The 21,842-nt window shown below is 42.2% G+C and overlaps 1 protein-coding gene across 5 annotated transcripts in view; it reads right to left on the minus strand.

Moving 5' to 3' along the window:
* Nucleotides 1-4,961: 4,961 nt before the first annotated feature.
* The window catches only part of ACADSB (acyl-CoA dehydrogenase short/branched chain), a 35,056-nt gene continuing 18,175 nt past the window's right edge, over nucleotides 4,962-21,842 (minus strand). For 3 of the 5 annotated variants that reach the window (XM_036074948.2, XM_078077016.1, XM_078077018.1), the window contains 8 exons: nucleotides 19,068-19,274; nucleotides 18,362-18,532; nucleotides 17,540-17,665; nucleotides 15,979-16,071; nucleotides 13,379-13,468; nucleotides 11,549-11,686; nucleotides 9,425-9,524; nucleotides 4,962-8,716 (listed from right to left, as the gene is read on the minus strand). In XM_036074948.2, the coding sequence (XP_035930841.2) occupies nucleotides 8,646-8,716; nucleotides 9,425-9,524; nucleotides 11,549-11,686; nucleotides 13,379-13,468; nucleotides 15,979-16,071; nucleotides 17,540-17,665; nucleotides 18,362-18,532; nucleotides 19,068-19,274 (996 nt within the window). In that variant the 3' untranslated portion in view covers nucleotides 4,962-8,645. Of the gene's footprint in view, nucleotides 8,717-9,424; nucleotides 9,525-11,487; nucleotides 11,687-13,378; nucleotides 13,469-15,978; nucleotides 16,072-17,539; nucleotides 17,666-18,361; nucleotides 18,533-19,067; nucleotides 19,275-21,842 lie in introns of all 5 variants that reach the window. The other 2 variants (XR_013449579.1, XM_078077017.1) reach the window with 2 other exon arrangements.

Genomic DNA, 21,842 nt, shown 5'->3' on the forward strand with positions numbered 1-21,842 from the left:
GTTAAAACCTTACAACTCTGGAATTTCTTTATTGTTAGTTTATATCTCTAAAAGGAAAAAAAAAGATCCATTTCTAAGAAAAATTATTAGATTTAATGCCCTGAATCTAAGGTAATTTATCGGTAGTTTCATTAACTCTCTTGCTAATAAAGGTAAAATTTCATTAAAGCAAGCCCCACTGAGCCTCCTACTTTGGGGTGGGAGAATTGTGATGAACACATTGACCTAAATTGCTTTTGGTTCCACAGAACTAGGAAAACAGCTGGTGCATAGCTTCTCAATAGCACATTAGGAGAGAGAATGGGCAATCTGTAATGAGCTAGTCACCTCTGAACTCAGTAGGATGAAGGGGAAGGTGCCCTGCCTGCTCCATCTTCTGCTTCTCTGCCCTTCTAAGCAGGTGGGTGTCCAGGGAGTTCTGGAGTTTTGTTAGCTGGTCCTGCTACACTGGGGTGCTGGGAAGTTGAAAAGGAACATGGACTCCGGGGCTGGAGTCATTGGAACACTCAACTTTTAGTGTGCAATGAAAAATCCCCTGAGGGATTCTGAAACAGGCAGATTCCAGGCCCGATGATCTGACTGGTAGATCAGGATCTCAATTGACTTGGTGGTGGGGGGTGGGAGGCAAAAGGCCCATGAAAGGTCTATTCCACTCTCCCCAAGGACTTTGTCAGTCTTTACACCATTAGGAACTATGGAAGACCCCCACATCTCCACCTCCCACCCAAATCCTTAGGCCTTTTTGACATAAATTTCCAAGAGCCTGCTGGACATTATGCCGGGACAGATCTGAAAATAAACATCAGACCTAAGGACCAGCAAATTCTGGGGAGGGCATTCCACAGTCTGCATCATGTTTAGGACTCTCAAAGCTATTCTAAAGTTCAATGAAGACATTGGAACAGAGAATGGTAAGAGGCACAATGGTAGAATCTTGATAAATGGTAGAATTTCCATTTATGAGAAAAGAAACCAGTAGAATCAGCCAAAAGTTGGTGTTCTGTCAAAAAAGCAAAGGAAGCAGAGAGCCTGAGAAAGAGGGGTGTCCAAAACTATAGTTTGGAATGGATATAATAGGTCACCAAATAAGGCTAAAAAGATAGCTTTTTAAAAAAGATTTTATTTATTTTGAGACAGAGAAAGTGCACGCAATGGGAGGGGCAGAGGGAGGGGGAGAGAGAATCTCAAGCGGACTCCATGTTGAGCACGGAGCCCGATCTCATGACCCTGAGATCATGACCTTAGCTGAAAGCAAGAGTTGGACACTTAACCGAATGAGCCACCCAGGTGCCCCAAAAAGCTAACTTTTGAGAGCATTGTGTAAGCCCACTGACAAAAGTGAACGGCAGGTAAGAAGAGATGAAAGGAGCAAGCCCTGAGAGGCGGGGTGGCCACGGGCAGTGACCTGGCAGCACTGTGGGGCAGTGGCCCACAGGGACTTCGAGTTTTTAAGGATAGGAGACATAAACACTGTTGTAGATTGAAGGAGGGAGCCCATCGGGCCAGACAGGCTACAAATGAAATTGAGTGAATAATGACCCAAGTTCCTATGGGACTGTTGTGTCTTCCTTTATTTTTTTTTAATTTTTAAAATATTTTATTTATATATTTTATTTTATTTTTTGGTAGACAATTTTTATTCCTTTATTATTTTTTTTGGTGTCTTCCAAACAGACTAATTGACCGACCTTCTCAGAATCTGTTTTAAGAGGCAATAATTTAGGGGCGCCTGTGTGGCTCAGTAGGTTAAGCATCTGCCTTTGGCTCAGGTCATGATCCCAGGGTCCTGGGATCCAGCCCCACATCGGGCTCCCTGCTCAGCGGGGAGCCTGCTTCTCCCTCTGCCTGCCGCTTCCCCTGCTTGTGCTCTCTCTGACAAATAATAAATAAAATCTTAAAAAAAAAAAAAGGCAATAATTTAATCAGAGGCTGGCAAATGTTTTCCCAAGGGCCAGAGAGTAAATACTGGATATTTAAATTAATATTAATTTAGTATTAATAAACTGAGGGTATTATGTACATATTGATATGCCATTTCACATTTAAAAATTTTTTTTTGTTTGCAGGTCATAACTGTTCTGTTTGGAGATCTCAGGTCGAATCCCATAAAATCAAATGGGGACAAAAAAACAAGATGCTAGTCCCCAGGCTGGTGTAGATGGCCCAGTTTGCACCCGAATGCGAGAAGCCCTCCTGGTAAAGTCCTGCCAGCAGAGCGAGACATACAAGGCTCATGCGGGACGGCGGCTCACACTGGACGCGTGCGAACTACCCACAGAGGAACCCTCCAAGGGACTAGGTTTCGGATCCCTTTGGGTCCTCTGTCAGTCCAGTGTACTGCGTGGCTGGATGGTGCAGCCTACTTGGCTGTGGCTAGTTGAGAAAAGCAGAAAAATCAGTAAAAGGTCAAACGATGCACAAAAGAGAAAATTTTCAGCAACCCCACAGGTAGCGTTCATTTTATTTTCAGTGACACAAGTACGCTTATATTTATTTAATGACAATTATACGAGCCCTGTTATACCCCCATTATAAAAATTCCAACAGTAGAGATGACCCCAATGACCTCCAGGGCCACACTGCTTGACCCCCAGCGCTGGCCCCACAGGCCCTCAATGCAGGGATCAATGTGGCCACTGCACTTCCTGAGTTTATGACAAAAATTTCTATACGTGCTTGGCCTTACAGAAATAGATTTGTACCGCTGTGCACAAATATTCGATGTTATTTTTTTTAACAATAAATTTGGTGAGGATTTCAACTCAGTACACGGATCTTATTCTTTTAAACTGCCACACGGGATGTATAGTATGTATACTATCATTGTATAAATGTATAAATATCATGTATTTATTCTCTTAACTTAAGCATCTCTAATTTTCACTACTACCAATCCTGCTGCCCTAAAGTCCGTGACTTTCCTTCTTATCTGTCCTCCCATAAGTGCTGGACCAAGACAGCTGGGCTTCCCATACCTTTGTCCACAATCCGTAATCTCTATTTTTATGTTTGAATTAACCAAAGTTATTTAAAGTTACGGTTAGCTTTTTTTGTATCCTGCCTTTTTGCCATGTAATTCACTTCTCACTGTGTACGGTGGATGTTGCTTACACAATTTTTGTTGTTTTTTTTTTTGGAATTTGTAGGAATTTCCTTTGTGGCAAATTCCACCGGGTCATTCATTTGCATTTGAAAAGAACAATCTCCCCATAGACCTCAAACTTGTTAATTACGCTATCCCAACCCTCTGGGTCCCTGCTTACCTTCTGCTAGGTTTGTTGATTTCTGAGTCAGCGCCTGTGATGATGGCTTTGTCAATGTTTTTCATCGTATTTCTATTTGTTTTCCTCCAATTACGTTGTTAGAGACAAAGTTCATGACTACTGGGCCTTCTTGGTGAGATCTTCCTGTTTGCTTATGGTCTGTGCCTTTAATTCAGTGCTGGCCCTTCTTGAGGAAGTCCTACCGTCCTCCCTGGTCCTTTTGACTCTCCCACGCTGCTGTTTTTTGGTGTTTCTAACTGTTTGCAGCCAGGATTTACATTTTCCTTTTGTCCCATCTTGACATCTTTTATTTTTCATGGATGAGTTTAGCCCATTTATACCATAAGCACTGCTATGCTGGGCTGCGGCCCTACCTGATTTTGTTTCCTACTTACCACTAACTTTTGTAAAGTTAGCTTTTTTCCTTTATATGGTAGCTCTCCCTATAGATCACTGCAGACGGAACATCCTGTACCACCCACTCAGCTTTTTATCCTGCTCTGTCATTCTTCCTGCCTCAGGGAAACTTCCAGATCGCTCTGGAGGGGAGGACATTTTCTGGAATTGCTTTAGTGTCCTTTTCAGTACTTTGCTCTCCTTCCAGCCGCATCTTTCCATCGCCCTGCACACCCCACTCCCCAGTTTTTCTCCCAGAACACGCGGGCTCCCACCTCCCCTACTGATTTATCTCACAGGCCCTCTTCCCAGCTAGCTTCTCTGTTTGAAAAGATCCTAGTGGCATCTTACTGGAAGCCTCCTGAAGATTAATGAACCTGTCAGACCAGAGGAACAAATCTGGGATGGCCCTCATCGGCCAGACTGCCCAAGTTTGCATCATCTCTGTTATGTGCCAGTAAGCGTCTTATTTAAGCTCTCCATACCTCAGTCTCCTGACCTGTAAATTGGGTTAACAGGAGCACCTACTGCATAGGGTTGTTATGAGTTAATACGTGCCAAGAGTGTAGAGTAACGGCTGATGAGAGCTCAAGAGATGCTAGAGCTCACTGTCATCATTCTAAAGGATCTAAAGAAATACTTTTGCGTAGGGTTGGCCTTGGTACTTTCCTATTCAATCTCCGTGTGAGGACACACTAATGAGAACAGAAAAGCGACACCTGAGATGAACACACATTTCGATAAGTATCTAGTCTTTCTCAGCTCTGTGCGGCGCTTTAGACCCTTGGATGCTGTGAATGCTCGGCACATGCCACTGAATGACAAAAGAAGAAAGGGACTGATATCTGGATTTCTAAACTAATGTAGGAAATACCAGGGAACAGATAGGCTGAAGCCTCCGATGGCATTAGGTTATAGCATATCACTGAGTAAAAGGCACAACAATATAAAATTTCCCAAAGTAGGACTATAAAGCACAGGCATAAATATCAGCTAGATAAAATCTATACTGTGAAGATGTGCTCAAAAGAGGTGACCTCTCTACTGAAGAGTTGCTTCAGCAAAAAAAAAAAAAAGGGGTCCTCTGGTAAAATTTTCTTTAGCTTCAGAAATTAAACTTGGTCTACATCGTGAGACCTCTTCTCTGAAAACGAACGAAATTGGCTTACATGAGAGGCAAGCTATCAGCTTGGAAAACAAAAGTGTTCTGCATTTTGCAGGAAGATTACATTATTTTGTTACTTTATCTGTATGTGTAACAAACAGTTTTGCTTTGTCCGAGTAGCAAAAATCTCCAGTTAACCAAGTGCTGTATTTTTTTATTCTCCACAGAATACTGATTTTGTAATATTGAATAGCCTGATTGATATATACCATTAAAACAAAACTTTCACTTTATGAAAGATCAGCAAAAGTACATCAGCAAGGATATAACTAGTGCACTTACTAACATACGTCATAATCATAAAACCAAATCAGACAATAATCGTCACATCGAACATGCCAACTTTAACCTACGGGAGCTGGTGTCTTTGGGAGGTGATTAATATATGTAAGTAATGACAATGATCAATGGCAATACTTTTGAAATATTAACTCTTTGTCAGTTACACCTAAAATAAATCAACAAGAATACTGAAGTATAATGAGACTGAAATCCAAAATTTGTTGAACAGAGATGACGTCAAATAGGAGGCAGAGCACTGAACTGGGAGCCAGTGCATCTGGATCCTCATCTTGTTTTGTCCCTGGTGGATGACCGTGGGCAAATACTCTGGGCTTCGAATCCTTCCCTTTTAAAACCAGAGAGTTGGCTGGATGGTTCTCTGAGGTCTTTCTGGGTTTAACTTTCCATGACTCTAAAATCTTTGACACTGATTCATTTTCATGTTGTAAAATAAGTAAATCTCTAACAATACGGACTTGGCCAGCTTGGAGTCCACTCTGCCCGCACAAGTACAGCCAGCGCGGTTCCTTGGTGTTTGGGTTCACCAAGAACCACGAAGGCCCAACCCTCAAGTTAACAAAGAAAAATGACAGCCTTCAGGAGGTGAACAAGCTCATCCTCCACTAGACACTCAGGATAGATAGTTTTACATGCCCCAAAGTCATGGTTATTAAGAAAAGATAGAAGGGTTGGGGTGCCTGGGTGGCTCAGCTGGTTAAGCGTCCAACTCTTTTTTTTTTTTTTTTTAAGATTTATTTATTTGAGAGAGAGTGAGTGAGCATAGGGAGAGGCAGAGGGAGAGAATCTCAAGCAGACTCCCCGCTGAGAGCTGAGGCTGACAAGGGCCTGATCTCGTGACCCTGAGACCACGACCCAAGCCAAAATCAAAAGTCAGACGCCCAACCGACTGAGACACCCAGGTGCCCCAAGGGTCCAGCTCTTGATCTCAGCTCAGTTCTTGATCTGAGTTCAAGCACCGCGTTGGGTACTTAAAAAAAAAAAAAAAAAAGGTATAAGGGAAGAACTACAGGGAAACCCCACAACATCCTCTTTGGTAAAAAGTAAAATAACACGATGATTCATTAATAGAAGAAGGTAGATACGTTAACTATAATACATAATTAATTTTCAACTGGCTTTTGTGAACATGCACAATATATATACACACCATTAGAATTTTATCAATATGAAATATAAATTCAAGGTCTGGATATACCCAGGAGTTTCTCCAAGGCTGCTAATTTGAACATGACATTTATTGTAGTTTCACGTGTTTATAATTCTACAGGAACCAGCTGGGATTTTATCTTACTAATGTTAGCTTCTATAGCATTATCCATAAAGCCCACCTCTTTTTTATATAATCATAGAAATTAAAGATGTCCAGCCCCGTTTTAGGGTATTTCATCTATTCCCCTACTCTCCTTATCAGACCATAGTCTTCTTGTTCGGAAAGATTGAATGAATGAGTTTCTATTATTTCCCTATTTGAAAGTCAAGTAGACCTTATCTCTTTTGATCCAAGGTCTAAATTTGTCTTTATTTCTTCCTGATATTTTAAAGTAACCCTATCTCTATTGTATTTACCAATTCTGAATATTTAACTGTGATCTGCATTATAGAAATTAAGCCAATTCAAGAAACATGAATGTGCAAAGCAAATTACTTTAAAAGTGCCCAGTTTTCTTAACAAACATGATCCTTTCATTTATGTACTAAAGTGCTTCCCATTCAACAGTAGTGATTATGAGCCTTGAAACATTTTTCAACATCTCTAACCTATGCCACCTTTTCAGAAAATATAAAACTCTAACCACTCTATTGTCCACCTCCCTGAGGGGACTCAGGATATGTACCCTGGGTGGGAGGGGGACGGGGTCCTCTTCTCCGGACTGAGAATCCCCAATATTGAAGAAATGGCGGGGCGCCTGGGTGGCTCAGTTGTTAGGCAGCTGCCTTTGGCTCAGGTCGTGATCCCAGGGTCCTGGGATGGAGCCCCACATTGGGCTCCCTGCTCAGCGGGAAGCCTGCTTCTCCCTCTCCCACTTCCACAGCTGTGTTCCCTCTCTCGCTGTGTCTCTCTGTCAAATAAATAAATAAAATCTTAAAAAAAAAAAATGGCATCACCACCTATACGTTTTGTTGAACTTTGCCTTTCCATAATCTACTGTACTGTGAAACAATAGATTTATTTTTTCTTCCCAGATATAAAATTATTTTTATATTATTTTTTACATCACTGAATGTTTTTTCAAACTCTATAGGCCCCTTCTCTCATTCCTTGTAAGATTTTGATATACTTTTTTTTTTTTAAAGATTTTATTTATTTATTTGACAGAGAGAGAGAGACAGCGAGAGAGGGAACACAAGCAGAGGGAGTGGCAGAGGGAGAAGCAGGCCTCCCACCGAGCAGGGAGCCTGATGCGGGGCTCGATCCCAGGACCCTGGGATCATGACCCGAGCCGAAGGCAGATGCTTAACGACTAAGCCACCCAGGCGCCCCAGATAGACTCCTTTACAGGAGCAAGATTTCTCTCTCTTGAACATCACTGAACCAAAACATAATTTCTGCATTACTATTCAAGATCAGGCCCAATAACTAAGTTTGAGGAAACACTATTCAATTCAAATATAGAAAGAAATGACATTGTTGAGAAATAGTGTACAATACAATGAATATTATAATATTGAATATGTTCTGATTATGAAACCAAATTACTTAAAGTTTATGCTTGGAAAACTAAGAGAGACTTGTTTTAGATTTTTTTTGTAAGTGGGCTCCATGCCCAACATGGGGCTCGAACTCACAACCCTGAGATCAAGAGTCATGCACTGCTTTACTAAGCCAGCCAGGTGCCCCAAGAGACTTGTTTTTAAAATGATCTGCTGAAATCATCATGAAATGCATCTTTTATGCAGGTCAATTATAGCAACAATTATATTGCTTTACTTTGTTAAAATAATGTCTTCAATCATATGATCTATAGAACTATACACTATTTTCCACCCACTTCCAGATATTTAGAACTAGAACTTTCAGATTTTTCTTTAACTTAAACTTTTTTTAGATTTTTCTAAATACATTTTCAGTTTCTACCTAGTTTAGAAACTCAGAATTGATCTACAGAACTGCCAACTGTGACAAAACCTTCTCCAAATGATTTTAAAAAATAAAAATTTAACAGGAATATAAAATAGCCATGTCTGTTAAGTAATACTTCACATGTATTTTTCCAAATGCTGACAGAGTGGAAACTTCTGTCTGCCCCAAAGTTGGAATGATTAATACGTACACAACTCTAAAAATAGTTCTGGAGAAAATATGGATGCATTTCTTCCCAAATTCGAAAAATGATTTCCCGTGCGTCTTTGATGCACACCGGAACAGCAGATAAAACAGGAAAGGTCTACCCCAAGAACCACGACTAAGGGCTTAAACAGAATGCTTCGATGTTGTGGAGGTTTACTTCCCCAACAAGGCATGATAGTTCAGAATTTTCTACCAGCAACCAGGGCGAGAGGCCCCATTCCCTCGGATGTCAGTATTCTGCACCAATGTGCTTTGCAATGGTGTTCAGCTGGATATTTGAAGCTCCTTCATATATTGTACCTTAAACAAAAGGGAGCAAAAGGAACAATTAGGGCGCACCCACAGCTACGTGTCTACACAAGAATTGTCTTACATGTCACCTCTGTGGTTGCTATAAGACTGTCCCCAGTGACATCACTCCATGTCCCTGAATATGGTACAATATGACAAAGTCATTCTATCTATGAGATGATAATATTCCATTTTGGAAACTGGATTCTGATTCCAGAATCAGTATGAAACAGCTGAAGTTTGTCATTCCTCAACTATCAATGCATAAGTCTGGACTGTCCCTCAGGAACAGGCAGCTTTGACAACCCCTCGTTTTCGTCTTCCCACCTGGTAGTGGAGCATCAGAACACTCAGGCTTGATTAGGCATGAGGCTTCTGGAATTAGAACTTCGCTTCAAAGAACAGCATTCAACGTATCAAATGTATTAACGTGTTTAGTAAAAGAAAAATTACAACAGCTGATTTTGTTGCACTTTTACTAAAAGGCCTGTTGAGGGATTTAAAAAGGCAATTTGAGGTTTTAAAAGATATACATCCATCTTTTTCTTGAAGAAAGAGGTGGGGGGAAAAACCCAGCCACAGAGGAGAGCCAATAAACCCAAGACTGAAGAGATTAAACCTGCCTTTGCCTGAGTATCGTAGGATAAAATCAAACACAGCAGCCCCAACAGCCACAGAGGCAAAGAAAAGAAAACAAAACGTAAAAAATCTGTTTACCAATTTTTGCATCTCGGAAGTATTTTTCCACAGGGTAATCTTTGGTGTAGCCGACTCCTCCCATCCACTCAATACACTTACTAGTTGTGAGGCCTGCAATCTGCCAAAACCAAGCAGCAAATGACGTGTTGAGACCACGTAACTGGTGCACCATAAACACTCCTGCAGAATAGTCTAGCAACATGGATTCACTGCTATTGGCAAGTGGAAGGACTGAAGTTACCTAGCATTGTCTCTTCAGTCTCCTTCCCTAAACCATTAATGTAAACTGTCCTATTAATTCACAAAATTCCCATTTTCTTAAGAAAATTAGGGTACTGATCAGACACAGTCACATGCTGCCAACAGGCATCATTTATTTAGCAAATATTTATCAAGGGCCTTCTTTATATCACGCACTCTGCCAGCCACTGGGTAAACCACGGTGGGGGGTGGCCGGTCACTGCCCTTTTTGGTTCACACATCAAACTAACAATTACAGAAACAGGTAAACTCTACAGGGCAATAGAAGAGCTGGCTAGGAAAACTGATGTGATTTAGGGGTTGGCGGGGGGAACGTGCGAGGAAATGACAGCTTTGCTGAGCCCCAAAGGACGAGGTAGGGGACATTTCAAGTTGAGGAACATGTGGGAGGGCTTCAAGGGGAAAATGGGTTTATCACCCTCAGGGACCTGAGGGGGCAGTGGGCCGGGGTCAGGGCAAACTGTGAAGAGAATGGAGAGGCAGGTGGGCCTCCTGATGGCAGGCAGGCTGAAGACTGTAATGGCCCCCAAAGATGTCCACATGCTACTCCCCGGGAACTGTAATGTTTGTTACCTTACATGACCATGGGGACCCACAGATGTGGTAAGTTGAGGGCTTTGAGATGGGAGATGGTCCTGGCTAGCCTGGGTGTGCCCAATGGCATCATGAGGGTCCCCTTAAGGGAAAGAGGGAGGCAAGAGAGCCAAAACCAGATTTGAACACGCTCCCCCGAGAGCCTCGGAGGTGGAGGACGGGGCTGTGAATGGGGGAACGTGAGAAGCCTCGAGAAGCGGGAAGAGTGAGGAAATGGATTCTCTCCAGAGCCTCTGAAAGGCAGCTCTGCTGACACTTTGATTTTATCCCAGTGATAACTCAGACTTCTGACCTCCAGAGCCATGAATAATAAAATTGTATTGTTTTAGGCCACTAAATTTTTGTTAAAAGCAGCAGGAAATGAATACAAATATTGTCCCATTTGCTGTGAGAAGCCATGAAGGTTAAGCTGGAATGACATGGTCTCCTGGACGTTCTGAAAAGGGAAGATCGGACTGGAGGAAGAAGCAACAGGGTCCAACGAACAGTCAGAAGGTGAGTGGGGTCGTCTGGTCAAGAAATGGCACGGCTTGGACAACAGGGGGCAGTGGAAAGGGAGAGAAATATGTTAAGTGCAAGAAATACTCAGGGGGCAGAACCCTCAGCAACTGATGATGGGGTTCAAGGTGGGGATGAGGGGGAAGAGGGTGGCAAGATGGCTCAGGCCCCTGACTGGTACAATGGGGTGGGCAGGTCCAGTGGAAATTGGATCTATTAGTCTGGAACCCAGAAGGGAGGTTGAGGCAGGTGATGAAATTTGGGGGCTGAGAGGTTAAGGGATTATTCCAAGCTATGGAACGACTAAGACAAACTACAGAGGTTGGGAAGGAGCAGCCAGTGATTTGGCAAAGTCCTCCAGCCAAAGTCTACCGGGTGAAACAGAGAATGCTTTGGGTATCAACAGAAAACATTCAATCAAAACATGAACAATCTCTTCTTGCTGTTTTTACTTCACATGATTTGCCCCACTCAGAAACCAGGGATGGGATGCCATCATTCAGATGAGGCTCACCCAGGGATTCGCTGATGGGTGTTCTACCTGAATTGGGTGACTCAGTTTCCACTGAAGAGCCTGTGAAAACACTGAGACCTCATAGAATTAAAGCGCTTTTCTATGGAAGGTTTGCAATTTTGCTTTTCTGTTATAGGAACTGGAAAGTCTATGCTATTTTAGTTGAAAAACAAATGCCCCACCAATACCCCCAAGTGAAAAGGTTAATACATACATAATGGGGGTGCAGAGGGGAAGAAGGCTGAATTACGTATTTCGGTTGTTTGTTGTTTTACCTCTGAGGCATAGTATTTGGCCATAGATGCTTCTTTTATGAATGGCTTTCCAGCTTCTAAAAGCCTAGCAGCGTTGTAGGTTAGCAATCTTGCAGCTTCCAGCTGGGTGGCAACGTGGGCCACTTGGTGTTGGAGCCCCTGGAACATTCAGATCCAAGTTAGAGAATTATGATTTCTGAAAACACAGCTTATCCTCAAAGTCTTGCCTGGATATGGAACACTGACAGGCTGAAAACATACCCCCCCACACCCCCGGGAACAGAATTTGCATTCATTTTGTAGAAATACTTAAAAATCTGCAATCTACAATGAAATTGTTTTTAGAAAACTTGCAAAGTTCATGTAATTCTGTGTAATTGTCAAGATTTAAAAAATAGTCACAAAATTAGGTTTAACAATTTGCTCTAATCATTAGTTTAAACCCATTCTATGACTAAATTAAGCTTAACAGTTTTCTTTTAATTACCCATACGAGGTATCTTTAGAGAAGTGTCATGATTATATCTATTAGTTCACCTGACCCCGTATCCTTCCCTCGCCAGCTCCAGACACAGAAACAAAGGAGACCTAAAGCCTCCCACAAACTGTCTTCATATTCTGTCCCTTTCCTTGCAATCTCTGTGGTAGCTGGCTCTGAGAAAGCACTCTAGTATAATGAAATGAAAATAGGATCAGAAGCCAAGATGAAACACCTACGGTCTGACACCTCACTGTATGGCCTTGGGAACTCAGTCTCTAGGTGCTTCCGTTTCCCATGGCTAAGATGCCCAGAGAGCACGGGCTGTGGAAGGCCCTGGCCAGGCCCGAAATGCTCAGTCCTTCCAGGCCTTGAACTGACTGCACATGCCCACTGTGCACCCAGGTCAGAACGCACTGTGCCTGGAATCTCTATGCACATGCGATCTGTGTGTGCTTGCCTAAGGCCAAGTCCTTATTACGGCACCTGAAGACAATGCAGCCCAACAGAGCCGGAAAGGTAATAAGAAATTGGACTTAGAGCCTCGAGCTGCTTACAGGGAGGTTTTACAAACATGTAAAGTAATTACTCTGGATTTTTAGGTAAAGTGCTTGCGCGAGCTCGGTAGGCTGCCACTCCGGGCCTTCCCTAACCTGGCGAGGCCGCCACATGGCCTGGAAGATGCCACTTGCCCCCAACGGTCCCCTTATCTGGGGAGCTCCAAGAAGCCACATCATTAGACCAGGCCAGTATCTTTCAATGCACTTGGCTGAGAACATCTCATTTGCACTCATTGCAGCAAACTGTACTTCTACAAGAAAGGAGTGTCCAAGTGTAGTCGTTGGAGGATTACTGCGTGGCTCCCTTGCACAGAGGATTCCTAACATGTGTTACCATTTACTGAGCACTTGTCACACTCAGGCAACATGCTAAATACTCTCCACACCTATCTGATGCGGTCACCCTAGTATTCTCTTTAGTTTAGAGATGCAGCAGTGGGGCTTAGAGGGTGAGGTAACTTGTCCACGGCCTACAGCTGGTAAGACAGAGAGCCGGGATTTGAGCCCTGGATGCTTGACTGCAGACCCCATGCCCTAGAACTTGGAAAGCAGTGCAGAGACAACTCTAAAGTGCTCATCAAGATATCTGGAGTCATGCCACAGGTGGGCCTCAAGGACTGCTGTTCTGCCCTTGGAGAAGGTCCAGGCATTCACAGGTATGCGCCCTGAGACCTATTCCTTCCTCTTCTCCACCTTTCCCATTAAAATCCCCCCCCCCCCCAGGGGACTCCCTCACGGCTTTATGACACAGCTCTTCATTAGCACGAAATCTTGAGAGGACGGTTCAGTACAAAGAGGCTAATAATTATGTACCTGAAAATCAAATATTCTTTTGCCAAACTGCATCCTTTCTTTCATATAGGGAATAGTGTAGTCAAAGCACCCTTGAGCGAGTCCCAGCATCTGTTCAAAAAAAAAAAAAGAGAGAATTTCTTATTTTGTTGTTAAGTTTACGTTTTTAATTATTCAGGGTATAAATTCCTTTTACAGGCAAATTGAATCGTTGGGGGATAGGGGAAGACTGGAGGCACAAAGGTGGTACCTTCACCCACTGCATTTGTAGAACTTAACTTCCAGTGACTGGGAGAAGATTCGAGTGATTTCATATAAATAGGAGTCTGTTTAATTCTAGCAGAGGTAAATCCTCGGCTCAGCTGTTTTCATACAACCAGGTTACTTCTAAGGAAGCTTCTCGTTCAAGCTCTGATTCTCCAGGCATAAAGTGAGCCATGGAAATTTTGCTCTCAACTGGCCTCGAAGACTATAGAGCAGCTCTCTCTAGTCCTTCAACGTGGAAGGTCACTCCCTAACCTTCTATCTTCCTGTCTGTGTTGCATATTATCAGGATTAATAAGAGCTTCAGGGGAAAGGGCACTAGAACATAAAAGAACAGTGCTTCCCAACCCTGGCTGCACATTAGGTTCATTTGTGGGAACTTGATAAAAAAAAAAAGTGATGTGAGGTCTAAGGACTGAATCCAAATGTTGGGAGTGGAGGGCGTGAGTGGCCAAGGGAGCAGCGTTTTCAAACCTGACTGGTTTCCTGCAGGGCTACACTGAGAGCACCTGTTAAAGACACAGATTTATGTGCTGGGACCAGTCAGGCCATGGTGGCAATCTCAGCTGAACTGTCTCGTTACTAACCAACCTACTGACCGATTCAAGCTCAGAAACGGTTTCTCCATTCCAACACTAGGTGGCCATGAAGTCACTATCCCTCATTATGTCAAAGTATGTGGGTTTTAGAAAAAGAAAAAAAAAATCAATAGGGAAAGCTTTGGGGGAAATGCCCACAAACATCAATATTTCATTAGTGTTCATTCACATTTTCCTTTAGCCTTTTATTTTAAATTTTCTGGAGTACAGACTATCGAGCTAAAAATTATTAAAGGACACCCCCCCTCTCCGCCCCCCCACAGCCCAAACTTCAGTGGGGCAGCAACCCATTGCACTTTTGGCTGAGATAAGATGATGTCACCAAACTCTTACAGCATGCTGATAATATCCTACGTTGACGTGAAAATTAAAATGACCAGTCGTCAATCACAATAGGCTTTTCCATCTCTGTAAGATGTTTTCACTATCAATCCTGAAAAACTAAATAGTCTTCGGCTGCAGTTTTGAGGATAGATGCCTTCAGTTCGCTGTTATATGTAACTCTTTCTCTAAAAGGCATCCACAGTGTTAACCAAGAAATAATAACTACCTGACCTTAACTTTTAATTAGGTTATAAGATAACTTGGAGTAATTAGATGAAAGCCCAGGCTGTGTATTTTACCGGCAGAGTATCTGTATTATTTATACATCTGAGAACAAGGAGATCCAGTCCTACAGTTTTTAATGCCATATCTGATGAAATCAATCACAGAAAAACAGTAAAAAGAACAGATAAGTCATTTCTCTCATGATCTAGCTTTGTGAGAAACACGGGTTAAGTTTTGATCTAAGAATGTTTTGTTAGCAAATTAACAGCAGCCAAAAAAAAAAAAAATCTAGAGGAATACTACAACAGTTAACTATTCCAATAGCTAATATGTGTAACATCTTCAAAATCGAAACGCTTCAAGTTTTTGAATTTGGGATGTTCAGTAATTAAAAATAAACAAATATAGTCTACAAAATGACATTTTTTACAAAAGAGTTTATTTTTAAGTAATCTCTACACCCAGCGTGGGGCTTGAACTCATAACTCCAAGAACAAGAGTCACATGCTCTGCCGATTGAGCCAGCCAGGCGCCCCCAAAATGACATTTATAATAAAACCAAAGACGCTACTCATTTTGTTAATCAAGAAATCAACCAATTTCACTTCATAGAAAAATGTAATGTGCATTATAAAGGGCAAATTTGGCTAAAAACATGGCATAGGTCTCATCGTATATATCCATTTAATTGTGGCTATTTTATTTCGAGCAGCACACACACAAAATTGCCTGATTTTCCCAGGCAAAACACTAATTCTTTACAGATTACAGACCCTTACTACACAGAATATTCGGTATTTTTAATTAAAAAAATTTTTCTTCTAGAATGAACTTCCAAAACTGAAAAGGCGATTTTTTTTTTAAAAAGGCATATTTAATTTACAATATATTTGAGAAGTTATCGATCCAGGTATTGGATAATACTTAACGTTCTCAAAGCAGAAAAAGCATCACCACTAAGCCATTGTTTGGTTCTCAGGGCGTTACATAATTGACCAAAGTGGGATCTGAAAGAAATCAGTCAGAAGCCATTCTTCCACCTCACGGAAGGGAAGGGCGCCATCTTGTGGTCACAAACTTCCAATACTCATCAGTTGTACTGCATTTTTTCTTTTCTTTTTTTTTTTTTTTTTTTGCATTTTTTTCTTCCTGCGTTTTAATTGACCCACACTGTGGAAATTCAAGCAAAATGGCTAAAACGTGACTAACCTGTGCAGCAATTCCTATTCTGCCTTCATTAAGACTCCCTATGGCATACTTATAGCCGTGTCCAATTTGTCCCAGGATATTGGCTTCTGGAACCTGAAAGGAAAAATGTGCAATTATTTCTACATTTAATTTTACGTAATTCGTTTTGATTATATAGATTTATATACACAACATTCCCAATCTGTGTGATAGGACTCCAGCCCAGGACTTCAGTGAACTCCAAGGCTACCCCTCGTCTGTCTCCCTCTCCGTGGCTGCCCACACAGCTCTGGGAGAGGACAGGACTCACGTCAGTGCTGCTTGTTATCGCTTCCACTAGCGCCCAGCACGGGCATGTGTTGAACGAATGAATGGATCTAGAAAAAGGGAATCTCCTACAATCCATCAATAACAAATGAATAACCATTTTCCCCAATTCTTGCCTGTACGCTATAGTATGAGATTGAACATATTGGGAATTACATAAAACATGTAAGTACTTGGCTAAATCAAGGGTGTCAAACCTTTCTTCTGCTGAGACTATTATCCCTGTGAAAATCACCTGAGGTGTGTGCACACACATGCATGAGCACACGAGGGAGGGGCGGAAGGAGAGAAGAAACAGATTAAAATGTTTATTTGTAATTTTAAAAAATCTAGACTAGGAACAATAAAACAATACATTTAGCTTTATAACCTCAGAAGATGGAGTGGGCAGAACAGAGAAAGAAAGGGCAAGCAGGAAGGAAGCCAGTCTGGGGGAATTAGTGAGGCTCGAACATCTATCTGCAAAGTCACCCCACGGATGCCCACATGCTCACTCACGAACCAAAAGATCAAGCGATAATATGAGTGTAAAAAACCTGTCAAAACCTTTCCACCTCTGTCAAGTTCTAAAAAGCATTCTGGCAATCTTCTCTTCCTCGCTTTTTTAAAAAATTCAATTTAATTAACACAGTGCATTATTAGTTTCAGGGGTAGAATTCAGTGATTCATCAGTTGCATATAACACCCAGAGCTCATTACATCACGTGCCCTCCTTAATGCCCATCCCCCAGTTGCCCCATCCCTGCCCCCACCTCCCCTCCAGCAACCCTCAGTTTGTTCCCTAGAGTTAAGAGTCTCTTATGGTTTGTCTCCCTCTCTGATTTCATCTTATTTCTCTTCCTCACTTTTAACAGATGCCACTCTAAACTGTGAGGCGCTGCCTGGTCTTTTCTCAGGCTCACTGGGCAACATCCCCACCTTGTGGCCTTTGGTACACACCGCACATCCGTCTCTGAAGTCAGTACCAAGTTTATAAAGTATAAATGGTTCCTAAGCATGTAAATTAAAAAGTGTAAATGGGATTAATCCTCAGCATTGGCTCTGAGGTCAGCTGCTGGGCAGAAAGGTTTCCACTCTTCACTTAAACTCTCGTGAAAAGTAGATTTAGCCAAGATGTCACTTAAGAACATCGTCCAAGTCTTACAAAATACTTTCCTATGCATGCTCAATATGGTGACACTTTTCTTGTGCATCTGTTGTTCCGTGCAAAGCTTATTTCACGCCAGTCTTTTGCTAGAAATTCTAAGATACCTACCTTGACGTTTTCAAAGGTTAATGGGCAGGTGGAAGAAGCTCTAATCCCCATTTTGTTTTCCGCTTTCCCTATGTGAAGGCCTTCAGTGTCGCGATCTACTAGGAAGCACGTAATTCCTTTATACCCCTAAAAAGAAGATTTAAAATGCTATGCCGCACTTGAACTGATAGGATCCCCTGTTTCCAAGAGTTGAAAGTTAACAGAAAACTAAAACTGAACTTTGGCAGCATTATTAATGGGTTCAGAGCTGCAACAGGTGCATTAGTAAACTTGGAAAACATTAGATTCACAATGAAGAAGTCTATAATTAACCATTATGGTTATGAAAATTATTAAGATACGCTAAAGTATTACGTGATCATGAGCATTCCATGTTTTAAATTTAATTTTGTTAAATGCTTTAAAGTTTCGAATGTAATTCAATTAAATGTTATGTCAGAGAAAAGACAAACAATCAAATGTATTTACCTTTTTGCCATATACCTATTTTCCAACTAAATATTCTTAAAAATGAATGTACTAAGTAGGTACTTAAATTCATTCTTAAATAGAAAATGTGAAATCCTACAAAATGAAAGATTAGCTTCCGATATAACGTTTTAGGTGGCAATTACTAAATGGACCTCCATGTAATACTAATCACATCAACCGTATATATTCGGGGAGGTTAGTAAGTAAGAGGTTGAAAAGATGTCAGTTATCTAACATTTTAGTACTGAGGAGAATGAGGACTTGAAGACAAAGCTTTTGAAAATGCAGGCAGGAAGGAGATATGAAGAGAAAAGGTGGGAAGGGGAAAATAAATTCTGCTTTCAAACTTACAAGGTCAGGGTTTACGTTCGCCATCACCAGGAAGATCCCTGCATATTCTGCGTTGCTGATCCACATCTTTGACCCATTGATGACATAATAGCTTCCCTTTTTATCAGCTCTGGTCTTCAAAGCAAATAAATCACTACCTGCTCCAGCCTCTGAAAGGCAGACACTTCCTACCTACATGTGCAAGCAAGAAATTTTCCAAGTTAATAACTGTATTTGTACTCTGTGTAACAAATATTTCCAGTAAAATAAACACATGTTGCTTAAAGCTTTAAACACTTTTAAAAGCCGATACTTATAAAATCGTAATGGTATTTTTACAGCATTTCTAAAATATACCCTACCACCTGTCTAAGATAGATTTAAAGACTTAAGCGCACAGATTCAATGTTAAATTTAATTAATTCGTTCTAATAATTGCAGTTTTCTAGACATCTCACTGTAAATGAAACCACCAACAAAAGTATTAAGAAAATATAACTGGGGCCCCCCCCCCAAAAAAGATTTTTTTGTCTGATGATTATTCTCTTGAACTTCCAAGCAGAAGTGAGAGGCAGAGCGTATTTTTCAAGTAGCATTACTTGACTGAGCACTGCTTGATCACTGAATGGTGCCACGCTGTGGTCTTGGATAGTCGTCAACGTCGCAGCTGGAGATGTCCTAAGTTTAGAAGAGATCGGATTCATTTCAACAACTCCTATTGACTTACTTTTTCTGTCGCAAGCTTGGTCAAATAGGTAGCCTTTTGTTCTTCTGTTCCGTGTTTTCTAATGAGATTGTTAACTACTGTGTTCTGGATGTCACACACCAGAGCCACAGACGCATCAACTTTGGCTAATTCCTCTATCACTAGGATAGACGTAAAGAAGGACGCTCCTGTTCCTCCATACTTTGTTTCAATTTCAATACCCATCAACTGAAAGGAAAAACAAGGAAACAGATTAAGAAAGCTAATTTCTTTCTTTTCTTTCTTTAAGATTTTATTTATTTGAGAGAGAGAGAGAGAGAGCACAAGCAGGGGGGAGCAGCACAGGGAGAGGGAAAAGCAGTCTCCATGCCGAGCAGGGAGCCCCATGTGGGGCTCGATCCCAGGACCCTGGGACCATGACCTGAGCCAAAGGCAGACGCTTAACCATCTGAGCCACCCAGGTGCTCCAAGAAAGCTAATTTCCATATGGGAAAATTCCTTGCAAGAACAAGTTCAAAAATTTTTTTTTTTTTTAAAGATTTTATTTATTTATTTGAGAGAGAGATTGAGAGAGAGCACGAGAGGGAAGAGGGTCAGAGGGAGAAGCAGACCCCCCGCTGAACAGGGAGCCCGATGCGGGACTCGATCCCGGGACTCCAGGACCATGACCTGAGCCGAAGGCAGTCGCTTAACCAACTGAGCCACCCAGGCGCCCGAACAAGTTCAAAATTAAATGTTAACTATATAGATTCCTAATTTTAAAACTGTACGTATATTTTATTTTAAATTGGTATGGCTATTGTACTATCTTGTAAGTAACAAAAACAATAGAAACTATACACACTTGAAAAGGAAGCGGTTAAAGCTAGAACTGCCATTTGTTTATGGAATCTAAAACACAAAAACCAGCAAAACGCTTCAAAGGATGATGGAATGGAAGAATGAGAAAGTGTCTCCTACCGCAAGGAGTCGGAGGAAGGCAGTGGGGCACAATCCCTTCTAGGCAGGCTCCTTGCCTTGACTCATTCAGCCAAGATGATAACTGAAGGACCACTCCTTCTGGGGCATTCTAGGTGGTTAGCAGACATCTGGTGGTGTTTCCCAGAACCCCAACAGACAAGGCGGAGGGGGCCTGGTAAACACGACCAGATGCTGGCCAAGCTTTCCAATGACGGTCTCACTGTTTAGCAGGTACTCCTAAGTCTAGAGCATGCTTCCACAGTTCTCCATTTTTAAGTGTCCTCATTTCAGAAAGAGAATGTGTGTACGGGTAATTCAAGCCCCAAAGCTGTTAACAGATAAAGGGCTAATGCTGCTTTCTATTCTGCCCAGACACTTCTGGAATCACAGTGTGCTGCAGTCTGGGTCCCGGTGGTTATGGGTCAGCTGAGGGGAAGTTAGTGGGAAGACTGAGAAGGTGAGATCCAGAAATGATGTTCGATGAGGAAACACAGGGCGTGGTAACTATCTGGTTATGGTCTCTTGGACAGCAGTCAGAAACACTGCTTCTCCCAAAAAGCCACTGATTTTTCCTCCTTGGAAATACCATTTTTGCCAGCTATTGCTACGGCAGGGGACCATAAATAGGGATAAGAGGTGGCTGAGAAGAGCTGGTGTGGGAGGTGCAACCAAGCAGACGCTCCAGCTGAGGTTCCACCTAAGCAAGGGCAGCTTGTGGGCTTCAGACCATCCCGCCCACAAGAACCACCCCGTCAGGAGAGTGACGCTCAGGGGTAGGACACTAATACTTCTCAGAACAGCCCAGAGGCTCTGCCGACAATGAAGATGAAGCCTGCCCGAAAAATGGGACTCCCAGATGCCACCTGACCCACAGACAAGATTCCATGTTCCCAAGCCTTTCATTGCTTTAAAAAAGGTGGAAAAATCACTACTAGGTATGGTACCCACAAGCGGGTCTCTTTAAAACGGGAAAAGGAAAAACTATTTAGGTTCGGTGGAAAAGGCGGTTTTTTTCCAGCAGGGTAACAGACAAGATTTTAGCCAATGGCTCTGAAGAGGAGCTACCAGTTCTGGGATATTTCCTAGTATTCAAAATAAAAGATAAACAAACGTCCCTTCACAGCCACGGAGAGGGAGAGGTGATGAGTAAGTGTGGTGATTTTGAAAATGTTCTCCGTGGAGCCCCCATGCTGATAACATTTGAGAATGTTCTCCTTGGAGCCCCCATGCTGATAACATTTGAGAATGTTCTCCTTGGAGCCCCCATGCTGGAGCAGTTCTACTTTTATCCATGTTGTGTACTGGGCTTCTGTTAAAGGGCTCTGTGACTTAGGGAGCTGGAAACCGGTTTCCCTGGTTAGTGCGGGATTCAGAGGTCGCCTCTGCTTCTAAGTTTGCGGTGTGCAGAGGGACTCGGGTAGAATACATGGTCTACTGTGAAGTTTTACTAACTAAATCTTAATCTTGGTATTGTTGAGCTGGATCACTCTTTGTTGGGGGGCGGTCCTGGACGCTGTAGGATGTTTAGCAGCATGCCTGACCTCTGTCCCACCAGATGCCAGTGTCACCCCCAGCTGTGACCACCAAAAATGTCTCCAGAGACTGCCAAATGTCTCTTGGGGGACAAAACAGCCTCTGGTTGAGGACCACAGATCTAAAGAAATCATTCTTTCTTGCTTCCGAGCCTTTCTCTTAAAAAGCACAGTATTCCTAACTTAAAATGCTAAATCAATTTAAAAGAATTTAACTAGGATTTCAACCTAAAAGAGAACACAGAGGGGCACCTGGGTGGCTCCGTCTGTGAAGCGTCCGCCTTCTGCTCAGGTCATGATCTTG

Source organism: Halichoerus grypus, chromosome 7, assembly GCF_964656455.1.
Source record: "Halichoerus grypus chromosome 7, mHalGry1.hap1.1, whole genome shotgun sequence".
NCBI classification, from domain to species: Eukaryota; Metazoa; Chordata; class Mammalia; order Carnivora; family Phocidae; genus Halichoerus; species Halichoerus grypus.